The sequence below is a fragment of the Microtus ochrogaster genome, chromosome 5 (genome assembly GCF_000317375.1).
Source record: "Microtus ochrogaster isolate Prairie Vole_2 chromosome 5, MicOch1.0, whole genome shotgun sequence".
NCBI classification, from domain to species: domain Eukaryota; kingdom Metazoa; phylum Chordata; class Mammalia; order Rodentia; family Cricetidae; genus Microtus; species Microtus ochrogaster.
This window is the reverse complement of record NC_022012.1, coordinates 82,416,819-82,443,596: the sequence shown is the minus strand read 5'-3', so window position 1 is coordinate 82,443,596 and position 26,778 is coordinate 82,416,819. Positions and strand designations below refer to the sequence as shown.

Sequence of the window (26,778 nt, the reverse complement as noted above, 5' to 3'; positions counted from 1 at the left end):
AACTACCTAGGCTCCCACAAAGCAAAATGCAACTGTTATGTGTATGCTGGAGATCTGAATTGAGGCTGTCAGGCTTGATTGCAACTCCTGGAATCACTAAGCTATCTTGACAGCCTCTGAATGTGTTAACCATTACACAGTTAATCTATCAATCCTAATGTTGGAATTTGAGTGTACTTGGTCCCCATACTCTCACAGGGTCTCTTCACAGCAAAAAAAACCCTAAGACACCTAGTCCTCACTTTGTTGCTCTTCCACTGATAAATTAATTCTTTTGACTGCTGAGAACATGTCTCCTGCACTTTGTTCGTATTGCTTTGTCCTTTCTCCACCACTGTCCAATTGTTTTTCTCATTGGCTCAGTGTGTAACCAGGGCTTTAAACTCACTAACCTGTTTTTTAATCAGAATAATCTGTTAAATCAATTCAGAGGCTCACAATGCTAACGCCAGATTTTTTAAAAAATATTTATTTATTTATTTATTATGTATACAATATTTTGTCTGTGTATATGCCTACAGGTCAGAAGAGGGCACCAGACCCCATTACAGATGGTTGTGAGCCACCATGTGCTTGCTGGAAATTCAACTCAGGACCTTTGGAAGAGCAGGCAACACTCTTAACCTCTGAGCCATCTCTCCAGCCCCCTAAAGCCAGATTAATGTGTATTCTAATTTACTTTTCAAATTGTATTATCCTACTAAAATACTATCCATATTATTTTTAAACCTCTGTTAATCATATACGTGACTATTGCGATGCATTTGACATCAGTAGAAACCTTGCTGGCTCCTATCAGAGATTTATAAAAAGACACATGCAAGTGGGGGTCCATATGGGTTTATAAAAGTCTTTACCTTTGCCAGTGTTTTCTTGGAGTAAATGTCAGTTCGAAGACCAAAGTTCTGCAAATCAATTGGTTTTTCCTTGTTCTTCTCGGGAAAGTTTAACATCTGCTGAGCAGCAGGGACCTATGAGGCAGATAAATGGTAAATGACCGTATTAATCTGTTCAAATTTAAGGGAATAAAAGTTTTTGGGGTGTTTTTGGTTTGTTTTATGACTGGAGTTACAGACAGTTGTGAGATACCATACGGATGGTGAAAACTGAATGCGGGTCCTTAGGAAGAGCAGTCAGTGCTCTTAAACACTGAGCAATCTCTCCAGTCAACATTGGCTCCTAAATATCTTAGCTGAGGGCAGTGATACACTCCTTTAATCCCATCATTCAGGAGGCAAAGGCAAGTGGATCTCTGTGACTTTGGTATAAAGTCAGTTCCAGGATAGTCAGAGCTACAAAGTGAGGCCCTGTCTCAAAAAATAAGACACACACACACACAAAAACCCACTTTGGGTCAAGCCACAAATAACAACAACAACACCACAAATATAGCTCCACAGTAAACTGGTAATAAACTCACCATCAAAAAGACAAGTATTGCCAGGTGGTGGCGGCTCGCGCCTTTAATCCCAGCAGAAAGCAGAGGTAGTCAGATCTCTGTGACTTCAAGGTCACAACTGGTCTACAGAGTTCCAAGACTCCATAGCTACTTAGAAACCCTGTCTCAAAAACAAAAAACAGCCAGGTGGTGGTGGCGACAAACGCCTTTAATCCCAGCACTCGGAAGGCAGAGGCAGGAGGATCTTTGTGAGTTCGAGGCCAGCCTGGTCTACAAGAGCTAGTTCCAGGACAGGCTCCAAAGCTACAGAGAAACCCTGTCTTGAAAAAAACCAAAACCAAAGGTATTTTCGGTGCTCCCTTAAGTCAAAGAAAAGAGGAAATTTTCCTCATAAAATGGAATACTCACTCTCACAACGAAGAGGAAATACAGTATGAAATCCTACTATTAATTTTATATACTCACTAGTCTTCCAAAAACAATGTATATATTTTTCTGAAATCTTTAGTAATTATTAATAAAGGTTCTAAAATGTACGCTTCCAAGACACATACTGAATGACAAATTTGTTTACTGTCTGCGTATTTACTAGTGACATTAGTGGCAAAGGGATAAAGAGCTAAAGAGTAACAAAAACTTTGGTAATGTCATAGTATAATGTCTCAGAATTGGTGGAGCAATATTACCTTGAACATTACATATTCACACCATTCTGAACTTTTATATTTGGAGAAATGAAAACCAAGATATACAATTCCAAAACTATGAGCTAAGAAACAGCACTAAGGGAATTAACCCCATCACCAGAATAAGAACTTCCAATCACATCAAGAATGAAAGGTAGACCTCAAGAGTTGAAAAACCTAACTTACCTGAGGTGACCGAAGATGCAAAGGAACAAGCCCTGAAGGCGTGTCAGCCAACACATTGAAATGAGGAGTAGGCGGAGGGCCCATTGCCATGGGTCGACTTTCAGGATCAACTTGGTAGTTAACAAGACCCCACTGCTCTAAGAAGGCATGAACCCTGAAAGATGAAAGTTCTGTACATTACAATCTAATGAAGCAATCTTATTGGTGATCCCATAATCATGTACTTGATAAAAACTAGAATAAAAAACACATGTTCTGCATCCAAGCATGTTGGCTGTTTGAGGGAGAGTAACTGTGGATGTTTGTTTTATATTTAGGCTGGCACTACAATGTAGCCCTGGCACCTCTCACTATAAAGACCAGGCTGGCCTTGAATACACAAACTTCTGTATGGCTGTTTTCTGAGATTGAAGGCGTTCACCCTCAAATAATAGTTTTATTCACAAATTAAAAACACTAACAAATGCTTATTTAGGCCAAAATGAGAAAAGTCATTCTTGGCACTGGAGAGATGGCTCAGTGGTTAAGAGCACTGACTGTTCTTCCAGAGGACTCGGGTTCAATTCCCAGCACCCACATGGTAGCTAATAACTGTCTGTAACCCCAAGATCTGACATCCTCATACAGACATAAAAAAAAAAAAAAAGTCATTCTCTGACCAAATTCAGAAGACAATCCCAATTTCCTGGGACGGTATATACACTCCCCACTCAAATCCCTTGTCATTGTATGATCTGACTACAAATCAAAAGCTATAAACTATGCAACAGTGTTGTGAGACAGAATATTTGTTTACTATGTAAAGTGTGTTCATCTTTTACATAGTCTAAGGTACCTGATTGATTTAAAAAGCTGAATGGTCAACAGCGGGAGCCTGCCAGCCAACTGAGAGCCAAACAGATACAAAGGAAACGAGAAAGTGGGGTGGACACCACACAGATGAGGTAAATAACCCTCAGGGCAGCACAGACTCAAGATACTGGGTTGATTTAATTTAAAAAAAAAAAAATCTAGCTAGAAACAAGACTGGGGGACTGCTCTTCTAAAGGACCCAGGTTCAACTCGCACCACGCACATGGCGCTCACAACTATATGTGACTCCAGTTCCAGGGAGACCCTTCATCAAATAAAATCACATCAAATAAAATCACATCAAATAAAATCACATAAAAAATAAAAATAAAGCTAAACAATAAACAAAAAAAAAAAAGGAACAAGCTTAAGCTATGGCCAAACATTCATAATTAATAAGTCTTCAGGTCATGATTTGGAGGCTGCCAGTCCAGGAACAAATTACTAAAATAACTATTAAAAAGGCACTTTTGAGTGCAATGAAGAAGGTATTCAGGTAATGTGGTCAGATTAGGGCAAGAGCCAGTCAAGCTCTTTCAGAAAACCAAATCTGTCTCCCAGCATCCGTACCGGGCTACTACTAACTGCCTGTAGCTCCAGCTCCACAAGAGTTGAGCCCTCCCACCAGACTTCAAGCTCAAATGGGAACATATGAGACACATGAAGGAAAGTAACAAAAATACAGAATCAGGTAGATCTACAGAGCTACGAAGCTCAGAAGTCTTGGAGAACAGAACACCAAACATGTACCTCATCACAGCACACACATCTCCGGTCAGGTTTCTCCGACAAGCAGTACTGGTTAAATATTCTTGGGGGTTTAGACGGTATGTGTCAATCATAAAATTTCGATATGCCAAATATCTAGAAAAAAAAAAAGACAAAATTTATAAGGTAGATTTGTGTCTTTAAAATAAAGGATTCCCAAAGCCAAAACTCAAAATCTTTGACAACCATAGGCAAAAGGAACAAAGAAAAATGATGGCAATGTTAAACAACACTGATATTGTATTAAAATATTAGTAATTCTAGGGCTGGAGAGATGGCTAAGTGGTTAAGAGCATTGCCTGCTCTTCTAAAGGTCCTGAGTTCAATTCCCAGCAACCACATGGTGGTTCACAACCATCTGTAATGAGGTCTGATACCCTCTTCTGGCCTGCAAGTATACATGCAGACAGAATAAACACTATATACATAATAAATAAATAAATAAATAAATAAATAAATAAATAAATAAATAAATAAAATATTAATAATTCTAATAAATTCAGAAGCAATAAGATGTGTAGTACATTGTAACAAGATTGGTTGGTAAGCAGTGTTCTCCACACTGTCTGTGAAGTTCTTCACCTGATACCCAGATTCTCCTATTACTTCACACCTAAGGAAACTGAAACACAGAGCATTTGAAAAGCAGCCTGGGACTGAGGGCTGGAAAGTGAGAAGACCAGAACTCAAGGCATCTCAGCCTGTGCTCTCAATAGTGACCCACCCTTACTTTCCATCCGAGGACTTGGTTCTGGACATAATAATATGCTTTCTCAGGGCCATCCATTCAGGAAGCCATAGCCAGACAACCAACCAAAGAGATCAACTTCAAGACAAGATAAAAGCAAACAAAATCAAGAAAAAACTTCTGAGACTAAATGTCACAGAAGATTCCAAAGTATACTACTGCAGTATTTCTGCCACAAATGCTTTTTAAAAATTCAAAATGTTAAGGATTGTGACATCTACCAACAAGGTTTGTTTGTCCCCCTAAGACACGGTTTCTTTGTGTAGCCCTGGCTGTCTAGCCTGGTCTATGTAGTGAGACTGATCTCAAACAAATACAACAAAAAAGAGCCAACAAACAAAACAAATTTTCAGAAATACATGCCAATGGGTCAAAAGAAAGACAAAAATGCTTTCTGACAAGGAACTTCCTTCCAGTTTCCTTTTTAAATTTTCAAACTGCTTTATTTTTTAAATGTATTTATTTATTATATATATAATAATCTGCCTGCGTGTACACCTGCATGACAGAAGAGGGAACTACATCTCATTACAGATGGTTGTGAGCCACTTTGTGGTTGCTGGGAATTGAACTCAGGACCTCTGGAAGAGCAGTCAGTGCTTTTGACCTCTGAGCCATTTCTCCAGGTCCTTAGTTTCTTTCAATTCTATTGCAAAAGCAATGCTTTAGGAAATTTAACCCAATTCAAATGCAGCTAGATGGAACTATATAACATGCTTGTAATTAGTAATAATTTACTATGGGGATAAAGATTTTATACTCCATCAGACCATTATATGTAAATGCATGTAACAACCATAGAAACAATTATAAAGGCTACTATGACAAACCTCAATTAAACACCATTTACTAGATTTAATATTTAAATGCTAGGGCTGGAGAGATGCCTCAGAGGTTAAGAGCACTGGCTGCTCTTCCAGAGGTCATGAGTTCAATTCCCAGCAACCACATTGTGGCTCACAACCATCTGTACTGAGATCTGGCGCCCTCCTCTGGCGTGCGGGCATACATCAAGGCAGAATGTTGCATACATAATAAATAAATAAATCTTTTTAAAAAAATGTATATTTAAATGCTAGAACTGATATACATATAATATGAAGTTTAGAAAGAAGAAAAACTACAAGTTCCTTTAAAGTAATAATGGTACAGAAATAAGATATGAATAATTTCTGAGTAGCATACACACTATTTGCAAAGTACAAAAACAAAAAACAAAAGAAAACAACAGTAACAACTGAGTGAGAATTGTGACTTTACAATCAGGAAGGATGGGAAGAAGGCTCAGTTAAAGAAAGCCTTCTTTAACTCCAGCTTCAGGAGACCCAATGCCTTCTATGGCCATTATAGTCACTGCACTTAGACGATACACATAAATACACATGTAGGCAAAACACTCATCTACATAAAACTAAAGTCACAAATCCATGCTATGAACATTAAAGTGCTATAAACACTAAGCTCACATTTCTGGAGTCTTGGATTTGTTTTTCCCATTAAAAAACTCAGGAAGAGCACGCCGTTCAATCACATGAATACTGAAAGAAAAGAGATTGAGATTGGTTTTTTTTTTTTTCAAGAATTAAATCTTAAAATTTGAGCTATGCATTACTCAATTTTCAAAGGGAAACTAATAAACCCAAAAACTGAGTATTTCCTCCTAAAATTAGTTTGGACAATTTCTTTTACATGTAAGAAGAAACAACACAGTTAAAAGGTTGTGAATTTGTGACCCATATAACACATCATAGTTTTCTTTTTTATTCCTCTTAGTTTTCTATTGTCTAAATTAACTAAAAAACTTCTACTAGAATAGTGGCTCAAGTCTGTACCACCAACAATTGAGAAACAGTAAAGATTGATAAAAGTTTGATGATAGCCTACGGTATAACTCAAGGCCTAGTCTCAAAAAGAAACAAAAATTATGAAGAAAATAAAAACTTTATTACTTCATTTTTCTATAACATCATGGCAACAAAATGGCACAAAATGATAAGATTTCTTCGGAAAGTGGTTAACAAAACTCAAAGTAATAAGTATGGCCACACAACGAAGTCATCAGAGAGTTGGAATTTATAATAGTTAGTCAGATTCCTCAACACCAGTTTGTCTTCTTCTAGCCCTCAAAACTGTGATGAACTAAAATATGTCGAGGATTGTCAGCTCTTATTAAGGAACTATATATAAGGATATCTGATAATTTTTAAGGTTTTTTTTTTTTTTAGGTCAGAAACATTGTAGAGTCAAAGAAAAAAAGATTAGGCCTAGCAAACTCTATATGAATTGACTATGTAGCCAGATTTTGGTTACTGATGTATATGTGAAGACATATGGGTTCCAAAGAAAGCGTTCCAGAGAGGCAACATGCTAAGTATTAATTACATAACAAATCAGTGATCTATGAAACTTTGTATTTAAAACAACTTTTACTTCTAAATTATTTTTAAACAATTTTAAAACAAAGAAGGAAAAAGAGGGACTAAGACCCAACCTAGAAATTGCAAAAGTGAGGCCAGCCTGGGTTACAAAACAAGACCCTATAGCACAGTGATTCTCAAACTTTCCTAATGCCATGACACTTTAATACAGTGCCTTCTGTGTGGTGACCCCCATCATAAACTTATTTTGCTGCTACTTTATAACATTATTTTGCTGCTGTTATAAACTGTAATGCAAATATCAGCTATTGAGGATATCTTGATATGCAACCCCAAATGGGTCATAACCCACAGCTTAAAGACTACTGCACAGTGATGAGGAAACACAAAAACAACAGCAACAAAACCTAAGAATATGTAATAATTAAATAAATAAATAGCCGCCCATCTTCTTTATTCACGGTGACTCAGAAGTGAACAAAACAGTACAAACCAGTTTGAATATCAGCGTTCCCACCCCTCAGGTGGGTAAAGCCCACTCACCAGTTATAATCAAACCAGGATGCATAGCTGGGAATAATGATGTGATTGGTCTGTTCTGTCACGTTATCTTCACCTGGGTCAACAGACCGACTAGGATCACCTTTGCTAGGATCCTCATCTTCCTATAAAAATATGAAAGACAAGCTAGCTGAGAGAAAAAACTACAGACAAATCACGCAAATACTAGGTCAAACAAAATGAAGATAGTGGAGCCAACTGGAGGGAGGAGGAAAACAGTTCTCAAGCACAGATCTTTCTTACTTTTAAGGGGATAAAAAGCACTGCACTGACAACAAACTTTATTTTTTCTTTTATCAAAATAACACTCAAATTATCTAATAACAAGATTAACTTTTTTAAAAAAAGAAACACTTGGGGCTGGAGAGATGGCTCAGAGTTGCATTGCCTGCTCTTCCAAAGGTCCTGAGTTCAATTCCCAGCAACCACATGGTGGCTCACAACCATCTGTGATGAGGTCTGGTGCCCTCTTCTGGCCTTCACGTATACACAAAGACAGAATATTGTATACATAATAAATCAATAAATATTTAAAAAAAAAAAAAAGAAAAGAAACACTTTCATAATCAAGAACTAACAGGTACCAACTCTTTTTGAAACTGTTATTTCAAGTGTATTCCAGCATGTACATCTAGAGATGCCAGAAGAGGGCATCAGTTCCTCTAACTCTACAGTTATGAGCTCCACCATGTGGTGGTGGGAATCAAACAGAGCACTCGACAAACAGCAGCAAAAGTCTCTAAAGTCCTTCACAATGGTTTTAAGAAAGTAAATCAATACTTAATTTTTACATTACTTAGAAAGAGGGAAATATTCTAACAAAGCATAATGATAAGATTGCTTCTATTCCAAATACTAAAACAGAAGTGTGTGTTAATAGCCCTAAACACCAAAACTAGTTGATTCCTCAGAGTGATTCAAGAGTTACAAAAGCAACTAAATATTTCTGTAGAAAAACAGGCAGAAGTAGTAAGTTATGGCCATAACACACATCCAAGAAGTGCAACTAAAAGGCAAGTATTGTAGAGTAGTCCCAGTCCCCCATTTAGGAGACGCAACTCCCCCAATTTTTTCTCTCAAAACTGAATGCATACACAACACACACATAGCCTGTGTTAAATATTGAGACCCTGTTCCAATGCTACTGGATCAGATATCCAGTTTAAATGATCAGATGAGTTTATAATGACATGGTCTGAGGATCTCAGAAACTTCCTTCACTGATTATCTCAGATTACACTTTACAAAAGGCAATCACATCTTGTAGGTGTCTGTATTGTTGGCCTTTATGTTCTTTTTTGGAGTGGATGTTGTATGAACGTCAGAGGTTAACTGTAGAGCCGGTTTTTCTACTTCTTCCTTTACATGTGTTCAGAAGACTGCACGGCAATTGCTTTTATCAGCTAAGCCATGTCAGCATGCCTGCCAATTTCCAAAGAAGATAGACCAAACATTCAGAAAATATCTAAAAGCCTCCAATTGACTATTCATGATTAGCGTAAGCATACATACGATGGAAGCCAGGTATGGTGGCACACACCTTTAATCACAGAATTTAGAAGGCAGAGACAAAAGCAATTTCAGTTTGAGAAGGATCTATTCTATATAGTAAATTCTGGAAAAATTATCAACCTCTCATCATATTTGTGTGTCTAAACCTTGTGTAAGAGTGTCCTCCCTTGATTAGTATTTCCTCAAGAAAAACAAAAGTCAGTGATCACAAAAATTACAATAAGAAAACAAATACACTGATTTATTAAAAGAGTCATTCTAAATTTTGGGGGGAGAGTAGGGAGAACCTTGCTGTATAGGCCTGACTGGCCTAGAACTCAATATGTACACCAAGATGGCCCTGAACTCTGCCAACACCAGCCATATCTCACTCTTTCAAATTTAAGTTACATGAGTTGGCTATGGTAACACACACCTAGAATCCCAGCGATCAGGATATAAAGATGTGAAAATTAGGAGTCAGTCACACAATGAATGTGAGGAAAGCCTTTTCCTCAAATATATGAGTCAGTGTCTTAAAAAACAAACAAAAAAAACCCTACTGAACCTTAAATCCCAGTAATTGGGAAGCAGAGACATTTGGATAATCTTTGAGATCCTGCCAACTGGTCAGCAGTGAGTTCAAGGACAGAGAAGGCTATGTAAAGACCATTTCAAAAAAAAAAAACACAAAAAAACAAACAAACAAAAAATAATAAAAAAATAAATAATATCTAAACAATAAATATCTAAAACAATAAATAATATCTGAATCTTATTACAAATCTTCCCATAGATACATAAAACAAATCAATGTAATGTTAAATGTTACTTTGGAGCAATTTATTACAAGTATATTTAGCAAGTAAAAGTCATTCAAAGAAACTTATCTGCTAACTGTACATATTGCTAAGCATGGTGGTATACAGCTTTAGCCGCAGGATTCACAGAAGCAGATGGAACGTTTAAGAATTCCAGGCAATACTAGAAAATTATTATAATCAAACCTGAGAGATTGACTGGAACGGCCAATCCCCCTTTAAAAAGAGGAAGGTCCTACCTCACACCTTTCAGCATCACCGTGATCGGTCTCTACACCAGAACTGGTGAATGGAAAGCAGGTGATCAGAAAGTCTGAGGGGAATAAGATGCCTCAGGAGTTAAAGGCATTTTGCTGTCCTATAGATGACCTAAGTTTGGTGACCAGCACCCATATCTGGTAGTACATAACAGATTCCAAAGGATCAAACTCCTTCTTCTGGTATCCATGGGCAACTGAAAACAGTGTGGCGCACGCACACACACACACACAAACACACAGAAACATGGCTAAAAAAAATGAATCTGTGTTGCCCTCCCCCAAATAAATCTGTCCAAAATTAAAATTAAAGCTTGAAAAAAGTTAAATGAGTCTACCTTAGTTGTAATCTACATTACACCTGTACAAAGAGAAAAGTGAGAAAATCAAGGCAAGATATTCACCACCCATCTGAATCCATTGGCATACCAACAGCAATGTAGTAAATTGTGATTACTACTTTGGAAATAGAAGAGAACAAAATTAAAAATTACACTACATGAGGGTGATCCTTCGAAAACACTAAGATTTTTTTCAATAAATTTTTTTATTATAAAGCAAAATGCATATTGCTGGCCTGTTTGGGAAAAGACTTTAATCCCAGCACTTGGGAGGCAGAGGCAGGATGATCTCAAGGCCAACCTGGTCTACAAAGCGAGTTCCAGGACAGTCTGAACTGTTACACAGAGAAACCCTGTCTCAAAAACAAACAAAAAACCAAAACTATTGTCAGAAATTAAATTATGAAAAAGGAAATTTAAGTGGATGCAGTCGCTAATGACAGTAATCCTAAAAAGTAGCCATAAGATTCAAGGTCAAATCCAACTGGACAATAGTTTGAAGATATGTCTCGAAAAAGAAAAAAAAATGAGGTACAGTAGTGTATGCCCTGATTTCAAGGAGATCAGGACAGCCCACTCACTGAAGCAAGAATTAGGCCAGGCTGAGCAAAAACTGGAGACCCTGTCAAAAGAAGAGGAATGAATGGGCTAAGGGATGAGGTAGTAGGTGCCTTTTCCGTAACGTACACAAGCCCCTCAGATATATTCCCCATTCCGTGAACCTGACATGATACTATCAGCAGTCAGGTGGGATAGGTTAGAGGATCAGTAATTCAAGGACATTCTCAGATCCAGGTAAGGTTGGAAACAGAAAATTCTGTTTCTGCTCAGTGCACATACATGATCAACAGAAACTTCTCTCAGCTCAGGATGAAATGAACTTTTACCTTTCCTCCTGTTGTAACTGCTTCTTCATCCTGCTCATCTGCAAAATCAAAATAAGTTGTTTTAATAATCACTCAATGCTATTTTGAATTATGTGGAATCTTTATAGTCTTCAAAACTAATACTGGACAAAAAAATGAATAAAATAAATCATTAAAAATATTCAATAGAAATAGACGATCATTTTACACAAATATGTAGAGATGGAAGGACCTATCAACGTATCAACAAATAAAAACTTTATTTTTACCAGCTATCATAATCATAGCATCACAGCAAGATCTTGTTAACTAACATGTATGAGATGTGACTGAAACACCAGTATCCTAAGGATGGGTATGGGCAAATGGTTTTCTTGATTCCAGAATAAGGAAGAGAGCAAAAAGCACTAGTGACTGACGCGGGCATGATGGCACAGTTCTCCAGCCCTAGTAGATGCAGAAGATCCTGAGTTTAAGGCCAGTCTTGAACACACAGTAAAATTTCAGCTTTTAAAAAAGAAAAAAAAAATGTAGCTATCTACTGAGTACAGAATATCTAAGGCATAAATGTTGATTATAAAAAGAAAAATCTAGGGGCTGGAGAGATGGCTCAGAGGTTAAGAGCACGGACTGCTCTTCCGGAGGTCCTGAGTTCAATTCCCAGCAACCACATGGTGGCTCACAACCATCTGTACTGAGATCTGGTGCCCTCTTCTGACTTGCAGGCATACATAGAGGCTGAACACTGTGTACATAATAAATCTTTAAAAAAAAAAAAGGAAAGAAAAATCTAGCCAGGGATTAAGGGTGTACGCCACCACTGCCCGTGAAAACTATTTTCAAGTGAAAATAAAATATTGCCAAGTTTTTGCTAGTCTATGAGAAAATGCCATGCACTAACAGCTGGAGGTCACTGGGAACACAAACAACAGATCATGGTAAGAAAATCAAAGATGACAGTAAGAAGACTGTTGGTTAACCCTGGACAGTAGTCAACAAAGTACACGAAAGTAACAATCTGCAGGAAAGCAAGCAGGATTGAAGGCTCAGACATAGTCAAGAGAAAGCATTTGTATATGGTTTCTTTACCTAGATCTGCCACTGTGCCCCCTTTAACAGGTGTGTTTTCACTGTCTTTCTTTGGGTTTACTAGAAGAGGAAAAATCATGTGTTAAAAAAAATAGTAACTCAATTTTAAAAATATACAGTGAGAAGCTGAAAAGACAGCTAAACAATTAAGAGCAAGCGTCTCAGAGTAACAGTAATCCCAAGTACTGAAACCCCCTTACTTCCTTGGGCCTGTGTGGTACACATACCTGCAGACAAAACACCATTACCATAAAATAAGCAAAAGTACAAACAACATGACAGAACAGAATACATATGGGTATCACTATAACCTCAGTGGAGTCCACTACTCAATTTCATGTCAAAATCATGGGCTTTGGCCTCAAGACAATAAACTACCTGCCAAGCTTCTATAATTCTATTATTAACCACTCAAATAGAACATATTTCTATTTTACAAATGTAAAAAAGTGAACTTATCAATCTACGATATTCCATCCCTTCTCCCAAAACTTTGGTGTATTAACCATTAGCATGTTTTTACATTATGGATTTTCTCTTTAAAAAGGTATTGGTGACACACACCTTTAATCCCAGCAATCCAGTAGAGGCAGGCAGATCTCTGTGAAGTCAAGGCCAGCCTGGGCTAAAATGGAAGTTCCAGGACAGTCAAGACTATCACACAGAGAAACCCTGTCTCAAAAAACACTGCTGTGGTATCACATAGCTTTAAAATCCCAGCACTGGGGAGGCAGAGGCAGAAGCAGGCAAAAAAAACAACAAACGTGGGGGGCTAAGCTAGCTGTGCGGGAGCCTGGTGGGACGAAAATCAGGCCTGCTCACCTCTTCACTACACAATACTATACAAAAGCTAGGTTTAAATATATGTACCTGGTATATCTAATCAATAAAGAAATCACAAAAAATGTAACATAGCCCATAAGTAACACGAGAAAGTGAGAATATTTTAAAACTTATAGAAGAAAATCTATTCATATTAAAAGGTAAGGGAACAGTGGCACAAGCCCAACACTCAGGATGTGGAAAGATGCAGACAGATCTCTGTGCATTCCAGGCTAGCCTGGGCCTACATGTGAATTCCAGGACAGCCAGGGCTATACAGAAAGGTGCTATCTCAAAAACTAAAAGAAGGAAAGAACACCGAACATAACATTACAAGTTGTATGGTGAAGGGACAGACACCACTCAGCATTAGGCAGAAGAAAACCAACCGTTCTTAGGGAGCACCACTTCTTCTATATTTGGTACAGGTGTTGGGTCTTCCATGTCCTTGGTAAGATCTTCTTGTTCATCATCTTCTTTCTGACTTCTACGCTTCCCATAAAGGCTAGCTTGTCTGATATATACAAAGCAGAAAAAGGGCAATTAGAGATATTTTTAGCACAATATTTGAAGTTCTAAATTATTATTTATATTCAGAATTACTTTAAAAAAAAAAATCAAACAAATTAGATACCTGACTCAAGAAACATCAAATAAGGCTGAAACTAAGCGACTGGTTAAGAAATGCAACAGTCATCCTACTATTCATGAGGGTATAAAAGAACACCTGCTAAAAAAAATACAGCATTCTCTCACAATACAATCCTATACACAATAAAATGAAAAGGTTTAGAAAACAGACAACTGTATTTTCTTGAGGTTATCATTTGAGTATTAAAAACTAAAAACTCCTTATGCTCCTTATGAAAAACTACCAAGGCTCTTTTTCTAAATAGTTACCATTTATAAAATAAGTGGTATACTCTGGAAAATAAAGACGGAAAGGATTTTCATACTTGAGGAATTATAAAAAAGACAGAATCAGCACCTAATTCATGCGAGATACAAACAAAAAAGCATTACATCACGATATGGTGGCACATGCCTAGAACTGAAGCACTTAGGATGGCAAGGCAGAAGGATGCTCTCAGCCTGCCTAAGAAACATGGTGAAACTGTCTCAACACACACACACACATCAAGAAAATACACGACAGAAAAAAAAGAACCTAGAGGCAGGAACTGATACAGAAGGCCTGAGAAGCGCTGCTTACTAGATAGCTAACTCAACCTGTTTGTCTTTTTTTTTTTTTTTAAATATTTTATGTATGAGTGTTCTATCGGTATGTACACCTTTATGCCAGAAAGGGGCATCAGATCCCACTAGAGACAGTTGTGAGCTGTGTTGCTAAGAATTAAGCTCAGGACCTCTAGAAGAGGCAATGCTCTTCACTGTTGAGTCATCTCTCCAACACCCAGGCCCACCAGTCTAGCAGTGGCCCTCCCACATCCCACATCAATAAAGGAAATGCACCACAGACTTGCTCACGGGGATATCTGGTAGGTGCATTTCCTTAATTGAGATTTCTTCTTCTCAAATGACTCTAGCCTGTTTCATGCAGAGGCAAGCAGATGTTCCTGAGTTTGAGGCCAGCCTGCTTACATAGTGAGGTAAGGACAGACAAGACTACATACCCCGACTCAAAATAAAACAATCTTAACAAAGCATACTGGTGGTGCTGCACGCCTTTAATACCAGCACTCAGGAAGAAGAGGCAGGCTGACTGAGATCAAGACCAGGCTTGTCTATAGAGTGAGTTCCAGGACAGCCAGGGCTACAAAGAGAAACCCTGTCTTGAAAAGCCAACCAGTCAACCAAAATATATGTACGTGTGTTAAAGTAGGCAGGTCTGAATTATCAAGTATCTATTTATGATAGAATTACCATATAGCATCATCTGTACTCCAGGCACTGTATTTATACAAATAGAGTTTCATTTTATATTATCAGCAATTAATTCAATAGAAGTCAAAGTTAATGCTGGGTGGTGGTGGTGCACACCTTTGTTTCCAGCACTTGGGAGGCAAAGACGTGCAGATCTGAGTTCAAGACTAGCCTGGTCTATAAAGTGATTTCCAGGACAGTCAGAATTACACAGAAAAAACCTGCCTAAAAAGACAAAATAAAATATAAAATCAAATAAAACACAACACAGCAAAACAAAAACCCCAAATTGTCACTCAAGACTGTCAGGATATCCAACAACTCAACAGTTACAGGTTCTATGTCAGTCATTTAAACACAAATGGGAGGGTTAGTCAGACAATAGCTATGGTGTGTCACGGAATTAAGCCCAGGCTATCCTAGAATATGCTTTGTAGACTAGGCTAGCCTAAAACCTTTAGCAACACTCCTACACTTGCCTGTCAAGGGCCAACACTCGTATCAGGACATGACTACTTTTCTTTTTTATTTGTTTGCTATTTTGTTTTTTAAGACAGGGATTTGCTGTGTAGTTCTTACTGTCCTGAAACTCACTTTGTAGACCAAGCTGGCCTTGAACTCACAGAGATCTGCCTGCTACTGACCCCCGAGTTCTGGGACTAAAGGTGTGCGCCACCACCGCCCGGCTCCACAACATGATTTCTAGATTCCTTACCTGACACTTTTCCAATATGTACTTACCCACAAGGAGAAATGGTTGTATCTAAAATGTTTTTATAGAAGTAAAACTTCTATTAAAACTATTGAAATGTAAGATTCCTGTAAAAACTATACGGCTGGAAGGATGGCTCAGACACGTGGCCTGCCAGCATGAACTCCATCCCGGGACCTACCCTCATGGTAAAAGGTGAGGACCTACACACGCACGCATGCAATCAGAAATAAAAAATTCTAATGCAATAACCAAAACAAGCTAAAAGACAAGCTATCAAAGTAAAAGACTTCAAAAAAGCCAAAAAGAATTCTTTTTGGCAAAACTCCAACATGAATATAAAAACTACAGTTTTCTCTCACAGACTTCCAAACATGCTACAAACATCTTACCCTTTTTTCCCACTCTTCTTCCGGGATTCTGTGGGTGTGGGAGGAGGAGGAGAGGGGGAATGTTTTCTCTTTCGGGCATTAGCTGATGCTTTTCGATCCCTCCTCTCTGGACTTCTGACTGGCTAGGAAGAAGTAAAAAAAAAAAAAAAGGAATCAGACAACTTGTCATTCCTCAGTTTCTGACTTTTCATATACTGGATCACAGAAAATGAAGAAACAACACTAAGCACCAAATACCAGCACAGAAAAAACTTTCTTGATTCACAAAGCGAGCAGTTCTCAACCTGTGGGTCACAAACCCTTGGGGTGTATAATGGCCCATTCAGAAGGGTTTGCATAGAACCATAGGAAAACACAGGTATTTATATTATGATAAATAACAATTACCGACAAAAATAATAATTTTATAGTTGGGGATCACAACAACATGAGGAAACGTATTAAAGGGTTGAGATCCACTGCAGTAGAATTCCACAAACAACAAAACACACCAGTGCTCAATATTTGTGCTCCCAGATAAAGAAGCATGTTGGTAACTATTAATATAAATGAAACATGCTACTGAACACAGAAAGTACAAGGTCAAATAACACTGTCAAAAGTGTCATTTATAAGCTGGGCGGTGGTGGTGCATACCTTTAATCCCAACACTAAAGAGGCAGAAGCAGGTGGATCTCTATGAGTTCAAGGCCAGCCTGGTCTACAAGAGCTAGTTCCAGGACAGGCTCCAAAGCTACAGAGAAACCCTGTCTCAAAAAAACAAAAAATAAAAAAAGGTGTCATTGATAAAATAGTCTACTCTGAAAGCTAGGTACTCAAGTGCACACCTATAATCCCAGAACTCAGGAGGCAGAGGCAAGCAGAAAAGAGCTTGAGGCCAGCCTGGTCTACAGAGTGAGTTCCAGGACAGCAAAAATAACACAGAGAAAGCTCTGCCTTAAAAAAAACTAATAAAATACTTTGAGGATGAAATATTCCAAAGTGGCAGAAGGTTTGCAAGTATTTGAAAAGCCCTAGATGAGACTGGATTTTCAGCAAAAGAAAAAAAAATTAAGTATTAAAGGAGATATATATTTCTCAGAACAGGTCCAAAATTTAAAAATTTTTATTGACAATCAAATCACAAAACAAATACAAACTAAATATAATAAGGACCCAATTTTAGAATTTTGGGGGGCTGGATACACATCTCAGATAAGAGTATTTGCTACTACTTTGCCAGACACTCAGGTTCCGTTCCCAACACCCACATGTGGTCTCAAAACTGCCTAACTCCAGTTCCAGAGAACCCAATACCCTCTTTATATCTCCTTAGGCACTACAAAAACACTTGTAAACATGAAATACATGATAGTCACTGTCTATGTTGGACAGTCCAGCTCAGAAGAAAGAGTGAAACAGGTAAACAAGATGGGAACTACTTGTTCTTAAAAAAAAAAAGATTAGGGTCAAGATTAGCGTCAGGCATGGAGGGCAGGGCCTTTAATCTCAGTACTTGGGAGGCAGACAGGTGATTCTCTGAGTCCAAGAACAGCCTGGTCTACAGAGTGAGTTCTTGGATAGCAGTTACACAGAGAAACCCTGTCCTTGAAAAAAAAAAAAGCAAAAAACTAAAACATAAATATTTAAAAATTTAAAAATGAACAAAATAAAGTGTGATAAAGATGTTTTAGTATTAAGGTAACAGAAAGAAAACATGGAGAAGAAAAAAGAAAAGGTAAACATGGTCAAGAAACAGTGGCAGAATAAATACCTCTTCATTCTTTGTTGGAATTCGCTGACGAAAACTCACTGGCTTCCTGTTCTCGTCCACTTCATAGTCCTCTTCATTCATCCACTCATTGAAAACATCAGTGTCCAAAATCCATTTTACATGAACCTAAAACCCATCAAATTGACCCAATTATCATCTGACACTAGAAATTTCCCTCCTCTTCTGTCAGGGTCCTCAGGACTACGGAGCAGATGACAGCTAATACTCATAAGGTCCAACCCACCAGAGGAATAATTATCTAATGAAGGCTAGGAACTTTCTGATAGGCACACAATTTTGTAAACAAAGAGAAAGTTCCAGAACTATACTTATTCAAGAATAGAAAGAGACAAATGTTTAGAATAGGAATAAGAAGAAAAAAAAAACATGCGTGCACCACCCTGCCTAGCCCTCAAGTTGTATGTTTTAAAAAACGAATTCTGCTCTTTTAAAAATGTGTTTTAAAAAGGTGTTTCTGGGGGCTGGAGAGATGGCTCAGAGGTTAAGAGCACTGACTGCTCTTCCAGAGGTCCTGAGTTCAATTCCCAGCAACCACATGGTGGCTCACAGCCACCTATAATGAGATCTGGTACCCTCTTCTGGCATGCAAGCATACATGGAAGGAATGTTGTATATATAATAAATAAATAATTCTTTTAAAAAAAAAGGTGTTTCTGAAGGAAGATCATCAACAGGAAGTTACCAAGGCCGGACTGTGTGAACAAACAAAGACCCTTTCACTGCTGCTCTGGAAAAACTCACCAGCAGTGGTGGTGCACACCTTTAATCCCAGCACTCAGGAGGCACAGGCAGGCGGATCTCTCTGAGTCAGAGGTCAGCCTGGTCTACAGCATGAGTTCAAGAACAACCAGAGCTACACAGAGAAAACCTACCTTGAAAAAACAAACAAAACAAAAAGTCTATATTAGAGTATAACTCCAGAGTGCTAAATGTCCATAATGGTGGTGACATCGTGGTGGCAGGAACAAAGTTGAAAGATGTTAATTCAAGGCACCCCCTTCTGAACTTCACAACCCACATTTCTCACACTCTGCACTGGCTTTGGATTCTTCTCAAGCACACACCATTCAGAAACTCCTAAAACCTTGATACTAAGTCATCAGCAACATGAATATTCTCTCGAACTGAGGACATTAAAAGGAGACCATCATTATGCATCCCTTTTAAAAACACTGTGGCAGCCTGGGCACAGGCTCATTCCCATAATCTCAATACTAACGGTTCTGAGGCAGGACGCTCATTACAAAATCAAGGCCAGGAAGGACTACATAGTAATGTCAGGCACAGCATAAGCCAGAGTAGTAACAGTTTATCAAATACAAATTTACCGTAGGCTATTACAGTGTGTAAAAATAATTTGCGTATGTTTTTATTTTCTTTACTTATTATTCATATATATTAGTAAGAATATTTTGCCTGCATGGATGTCTATGCAGGTGTGCCTGGTGTGTCAGATCTCCTAGAACACTGGTGTTGACAATTGATCCTAAGTTCTAAGCAAGAACAAGTTCTTTAACTGTCCAGCCACCTCCAATTTCAAGTATAATTTGTGGATTCGCTGCTTTGTTTTTATTTTCTAGACAAGGTCTTTCTATACGTTCTGGTCATCTAGGTTGGTTTTTAACACACAGAGATCCGCCTGAATCTGCCTCCCAAGTACTGGGACTAAAGGCATGTACTAGGTCCAGTGAAGAATAATTTATGTTTTACAGACCCATTACCTTCCATGGCTTTTCTGGAATTGGTGGATCTTCAATTTCAGCATCAACATCATTACAGTGGACCCAAGTGTCATAGCTAAAGCAAATCACAAACAAAACAAAACAAAATTAGAGGCAAAGTCTATTTACTAGAGAGACTACTCAACCATTAAGAATATATGTTACAAATATTAGGAACACATAGTAAAATGATGGGCCAATGAGAATGATTTGTGGGTTAAAAAAAATGGTCATACATGCTGAACAACCTGAGTTCATTTCCCAGAAATCACATATAAGAGAAGAACTGACTCCATGAAGCCATTCTCACATCCACATGTGTGTCATGGAATGCGTGTTCCTACCCTCACATACACATTATATACTTAACACAATAGTGCTTTAAAAAAATCAGAATTATCAGACACACTTTAGCTTCACCACCATCAATGAAATTAAACCAAGCTAAAACTGCCTGAATTACTTAAAAAAAGAATTGAAATCGAGGTAGTCCTTTGCTTAAAGCTGCTCCCCTAAAGCAGCCTTCTAGTCAGTACTATCACCTGGTGTCTGTTTTTTCTCGTAGTCATCACTAAGTCCTTAAGTCTCCACTGTCAGCTTGTCGTTTTTTCCAAACTAAACATTATAATACAAATATAACATTAACAATTTCTTTGATACTAGCATTCAGGGCTTTCAAACAAGAGTCTCCTTTTAGTTATTTCATTTAGGTTTTCAGTCATTCTGCAGTTCTTAGATATTACATCTGTCCCTTAAGTGAATCTGAAACTCAAACCCAATAGATAGTTCTACATTCTATAGCTTATGAGTAGCAACTGCTCCAAACCAAGCACCCTCAGAGTTCTCCCTGCAAGGCTCCACTGGCATCAGAAGACAAGTCCACTGTGCCGACTGCTGTGAGGGCAGAACACTCCCTTTACCCCAAAGCACATCTTAGGATGAAACCATTAGCAACTACCAAGTGTACCTTCAAAGTGTGTCCTGAGTCTACACTAATATTCCTCCACTCTTCTTGCTAGTGTCCTACCCTTCCCATTGCTTTCTCAAGAATTGAGGGTTTTCACATATCAATAGGATAATCTTTTCAAAAAGTAAGCCCATTCTACAACTCAAAATTTTCCAGTGACTCTGAGCTGGTTAAGGTTTTTGTTTTGTTTGACAATTTGACACAAGCTAGAGTAATCTGGAATAAAAGAACCTCAATTGAGAAAACTCCTACATCAAATTACAGTGTGGGCACAGTTGCAGTAAGTTTGTTTGATTAAGGATTAATGTAGGAGGCCCAGCCCACTGTGGACAGAGCATGCTGCCAGTAGCCAGCAATCCTTCAGTTTTTACCTCCAGGTTCCCACCTTAAATTGCCCTTCAACAATGGAGCCAAATAAACATTTTCCTCACCAAGTTACTTTTGGCTATGGCTTTTATCACACCAATAGAAAGCAAGCTGGTACAGACTCCAACCTACTAAGAGTGAAAGTCAAAATCACATCACGTAGGCTTGCGAAGGTATCAAATCCTGCACTGTAGGCTTTCACTCACTCCTGTCTAAGATTACAGGACAAAGTGGTATCGTCAACATATGCTACTAGGTCAGAAGGCCCTTTATTTATGATGCACCTCACAGCCTAGAAAATCCATCGTTGTCAAAATGTTCCCCACAAATCCTTCCTTCTCACATTTCCTCTCTCAAAGATCCTCTGATCAGCAAGCTACACACTGCTAAAGCACTTCCAAGAAAACATTAAGTATAAAATTACCTACTAAATGAAAAGCTTGTTAAAGTTACTATAGTGTCCAATAAAATAATAAAACAAAGTGAAATGGTCTAACATGTGAAAGACCTTGAATTTGATTCCTAAAATAACAAAAACATTCAAATCAAGTATTTGTATGATAGCCATTATTTTGAGTAAAATTCAAAAGTAACCTGGAACCAGTCCCTTTTTAAATTGAGTATCTGTTGTTTGTATGCATAAAACAGACACGTACAGAAAAACACACACACTCATGAATTTGCTTAGAATAGTTAACCCTAAGATGGGGAGCACTCTTGGTTAATTAATATACTACTAATCAAAGATTAGCATAATGGGGGAATGTAAATTACATTCTTCCAAAGTTTTGATTATAAAGTATAAATATAAGTAGCTAAGAGAGGACAGCCTATAGTTACTAACAAAAATGAGTAAAAAAAAGCCTTGAGAAGGCAGGACCTGAGCCGTCTCTACACCAGTGTATCTGATTCTGTGTAACTGCTGAGCAGGTATTTTGAAAGCTATTTCCTGTCAGAATACTTGAGAGGACAACTTATGGGAGAAGATGTTTTTGGCACATGGCTTTAAGAGTTCAGTCCATTATCATATGGATGGCATAGTAGGCATCAAAGCAGTTGGAGTATGTGGTAGAGGCTTGTTCACAAAAACACAGACAGGACAAAGAGAACCAGACTAGACAGAAAAAAAAAGAAAAACATGAAATACCCCAATTTTTTGCATTATATAATATACACTTATACTAGAATACCACACTGCATTTCATACATGTTAAATGTTTCTATATTTAATTAATGAAGCTGGTTCGATGCTAAAGCATTTACCCATCAGTGTAAACCCCTGGCTTTGTCCCTCACCCACCCCCCAAAAAAGAAAATAAGAGAAAAAGAATAAAAGAAACAGGGAAAGAGAAAACATTTCCATCCCAGCACTTGGGAGGCAGAAGCAGGCATATCTGTGAGTTAGATGTCAGCCTGGTCTACCAGAGAAAGTTCTAGTACAGTCAAGGTTACATACAGAAACCCTGTCTCAAAAAAACAAAACAAGACGACAACAACAAAGAGATGGAAATGCTAATAAATTTCTTCTTTATGCCCTGTGGGCATATATTGTTTTATCAAGATAAATATGAACAACTAAAGTAACAGTGTTAAACATTGATTACCTGTCTGGGTAAAAGCCCCAGTGTACTAACACCTGCTTGTCTTTTCTCATCACTGGTCTCAACCAATCTTCTGAAAGAAGAAAAAAAAATTAGTTGAATTGATGAAATGCCAAAATAAGAACTAGATTTATGTAGAATTTTAAGAAAATATTTAACTTTATGCATGTGTGTGTCCCAAGTATCACGTATGTACACTACATGTGAGCAGGAGTGCAGATATCAGATGCAATCTGAGGTTATACATGTAGGTACCAGGAACCTAAGTCTGGTTCTTTGCAAAAGCAGTAAGTGCTCTGAATTATTCAGCCATCTCTCCTACTGCAAGTTTTAAGTTTTCAAACAGATTAAAGGGACATTTTTGGAGCTGGGGAAATAGCTAGTCAATAAAGGATTCAACACCAAAGCTTGAGGACCAAGTTCAGCCCAGCTCTCAGCAATCAAGAGCACATGCTGACTTTGCAGATAACCCAGGCTAGCTGCCAGGACCTGTAAAATGTCTGACAACCATCTGATAACCCGAGTTCCAGGGACTTCAATAGGCACACACAAGGTGCACACACATGCATACAGGCAAAACATTCACACACAAAAAGTAAAATAAATAATAAAGCTGAGTGTGGTGGTGTGCATCTGTATCTCCAGCACTGGGTGAATGGAGACAGGCAGGTCACTGAAGTTCACTGGTCAGCTAGTCTTGTCTACTAAAGAAAAGCTACAAGCTCATTAAATGATTCAAAAAACAAGGACAAGGGGCTGAAGAAATGAGGAGCAAGCAAGAACAGAATAATATTCAGTTCTTGCAGAGCATATTAAGGGTTCAGTTCCCGGGGCTGGAGAGATGGCTCAGTGGTTAAAGAGCATTGCCTGCTCTTCCAAAGGTACTGAGTTCAATTCCCAGCAACCACATGGTGGCTCACAACCATCTGTAAAGAGGTCTGGTACCCTCTTCTGGCCTTCAGGCATACAGACAGAATTTTGTATAATAAATAAATAAAAAAATATTAAAAAAAAAAAAAGTTCAGTTCCCAGCACTCACACTGGGAAGCTCACAACAAACCCGATGTAATTCCAGCTCCGGGGGACCTAATTAATACCTTCTGACCACTGACGGCCCTATATTTACATGCACATATTCCCATATGGACACACACAATGAAAAATAGATCTTAAGGGTCAGGCAGTGATGGCGCATACCTTTAATCCCAGCACTAGGGAGGCAGAGGCAGGCAGATCTCTGTGTTGGAGGCCAGACTGTACTGTGGGATAACCCTTCTGTATGTTGTGAAAAGATTTTATCCCATTCGTTAATAAAGAAGCTGCTTTGGCCTACAGCAAGGCTTTTAATGGCAGGGGGTAAAGCCAAACTGAAAATAGAGGGAAAGGGAAAAAGGGTGGAGTTGGGGAGATGGCAGTCAACCACTCAAGAGAGAGCATACCATCAGACCAGAAAAGTCATGGCCATGTGGCAATACTTAGATGAATAGACATGCATTAATTTAATGTTAACCGCTAGTTACAAATAAGTATAGACTAAAGGCCAAATTGTTTGTGATTAATATTAAGCCTCTGTGTGATTTAGAAATGGCTGCAGGATGGGTAGGACAAAGAAACCTCCATTTACAAGCCTGATCTACAGAACAAATTCCAAGACAGCCAAGGTTACACAAAGAAGCCCTATCTTTAAATACATATATACTTATATAATATATATAATGATATTTATATATCACTATATATTAATCTTTCTAAAAAAGTAGAAACTGGTCAAGAAAGACACTTGAAGCCTATCTCCGACTGTCATGTGCGTATATGTACACCAGCAACTTCCTCATGTGCTCCTCCTATAGGTCTAAAAGCAATGCACAGCCCTATCACAGACAACATGTGGGTGCTGGTTGTCGTCTTCTACCAGATGGATCCCAGGGATTGCACTCAGGTCGACAGCCTTGTCAACAAATACCTTCAAACACTGAACTACTTCCAATAAACCTCTGGATTCTTTAAAAACAGTAAAAATTGCTGTAGGAATACTGAATCTATCTTCAAAGATTGTGCTGGTTTAAATTTGGCTTTTTTCAGTTATTAGTCATATGTCTTTAAGGTTAAATCTTATACATAAAAAATGTAGATTTACGCCGGGCAGTGGTGGTGCATGCCTTTAATCCCAGCACTTGGGAGGCAGAGAATCTCTATGAGTTCAAGGCCAGCCTGGTCTACAAGAGCTAGTTCCAGGACAGATTACAAAGCTACAGAGAAACCCTGTCTAGAAAAGAAAAAAAAAAATGTATATTTACATGTCTACACAGCTATTACTTTTGCCATTAGGAAATTTTTCACAGGCTTCACTGCCGAAAATTCTAATACCCAAATCAGCCCTGACAGTGGCTACCTTTTGTTCCTATTGTTCTAAAGGGGCACACATTTAAAGACGGAGTCAGCACTCCTAAAGCTGATGAAGGCATTTGCAGCCAAGACTCAGAACATGAGCTTGATAGCTGAAACTCACATGGTGGGAAAAGAAAACCAACTTCCACACAACATCCTCTGATAGTGATATGCATACACCCACATATAATAACAAGAGAGAACTCCACAAGTTGTTCTCTGATCTCCCTCCATGCACCCAAAAGCACATGTATATATAATAAATATATACAAATTTTTTGTCCGGTGAGCCATCTGCCTCTGCCTCTCAAGTGCTGGAATTAAGGTATGTACCACTCACTATGTCCAGCTATATATTAATATATTAACTGAAAAAAAACAAAATATTCAAGGAAAGGATAGAAATTGTACCTCATTAAGCGTGTAGAAAAGAACCACTAAACGATTTAATTACTTCAGAATGAAATGTTTTTCCACTATCCAAAACTTTATACAAACTGAGAAACATGGGCTTTTTTTTGGTTGTTGTTGTTTAAACATGGGGTTTTTTGTTTCTGTTTTTTGTAATGTACCAAGACAGGCATGGTGGCACATGCCTTTAATCCAATCCATCTTGAAGAAGACAGAGGCAGGTGGAACTGTGTGAGTTCAAGGCCAGCTTGGTCTGCAAAACAAGTTCCAGGATAGTCAGTTTCTCTGTGTAACTATCAATAGAACGATGGAAAGAGAAATGTACCAAAACCAGAGCTGGAGAAAACAAAAGGACCTAAAACAATTCTAAAGAAAATAAAAAACCTAAGCTAGCCATAGCCGAGTTCAAAGGCCACACACAGGTACTACTCAGTGAGACCCCGACTCCAAAAAGAAAACAAAAAGAACCACCAACAGGGGCTACTGGTTAAGAGTACTGGTTGCTTTTCCAGAGGACCCAGGTTAGATTTCCAGTACCTACAAGATGGCTCACAACCCTGTGACTCTCGTCCCAGAGGCCCAGATGACTCCTGCAGACACTGCATACACATGGTATATAGACACACACATAGGCTAAACACAAAAAAAGCAGCCTGGTCTACAAGTCAGTTTACACCTAGGGTTGTTACAGAGAGGAACCCTGTCGCGAAAAAGCCAAAATAATAAACAAACAAACAAAATGAAAAATTAAGCCTGGTGCAAGACTTTTATCCGTCCTCAGGAGGCAGAGGCAGGCAGTTCTCAGGCCAGCCTGGTCTACATAGTGAGTTCTAACACTGTCTAAACCCTGTCTAATATAAAAGTAAAATTACAAAAATAAATAAAACCAAAAAACCCTAAGATATTAAAGAACAGAAAAGACACCAATGAACTTAAAAATTAATTGTTTGACAATTGGTGAACCTAAAGAAACTAAATAAGAAGGTGAACCCAAGGAAAACTTAATTGTTTGGGGTGCTGGAGAGATGGTTCAGCAGTTAAGAGCACTGGCTACTCTTCCAGAGGTCCTGAGTTCAAGTCCCAGCACCCACATGGTGGTTCACAACCATCTGGGATCTGATGCCCTCTTCTGATTTAAAGGTGTACATGTAAGAAGAAAAAGCATACACAGAAAATAAATTTTTAAAAGGCATGCTCAAACAGAACATAAGAGAAGTTTATGACAAGTTACTTAAAATATCCAATCAAATAAAGTTAAAGGACTAAAGTGAAGAACTCTAGGGGGCTGGAGAGATGG

The 26,778-nt window shown here is 38.2% G+C and overlaps 1 protein-coding gene across 1 annotated transcript in view; it reads right to left on the bottom strand.

The window, feature by feature from the left end:
• Smarcc1 (SWI/SNF related, matrix associated, actin dependent regulator of chromatin subfamily c member 1) overlaps positions 1-26,778 on the bottom strand; it is a 106,200-nt gene that overhangs the window by 57,099 nt on the left and 22,323 nt on the right. The window contains exons 7-18 of the mRNA XM_005348198.2: positions 22,686-22,755; positions 19,749-19,824; positions 18,007-18,132; positions 16,254-16,375; positions 13,655-13,779; positions 12,444-12,503; positions 11,376-11,413; positions 7,561-7,682; positions 6,106-6,177; positions 3,874-3,987; positions 2,272-2,425; positions 858-971 (exon numbers count right to left, since the gene is read on the bottom strand). Of these exons, the coding sequence (XP_005348255.1) occupies positions 858-971; positions 2,272-2,425; positions 3,874-3,987; positions 6,106-6,177; positions 7,561-7,682; positions 11,376-11,413; positions 12,444-12,503; positions 13,655-13,779; positions 16,254-16,375; positions 18,007-18,132; positions 19,749-19,824; positions 22,686-22,755 (1,193 nt within the window). The remainder of the gene's footprint in view (positions 1-857; positions 972-2,271; positions 2,426-3,873; positions 3,988-6,105; positions 6,178-7,560; positions 7,683-11,375; positions 11,414-12,443; positions 12,504-13,654; positions 13,780-16,253; positions 16,376-18,006; positions 18,133-19,748; positions 19,825-22,685; positions 22,756-26,778) is intronic.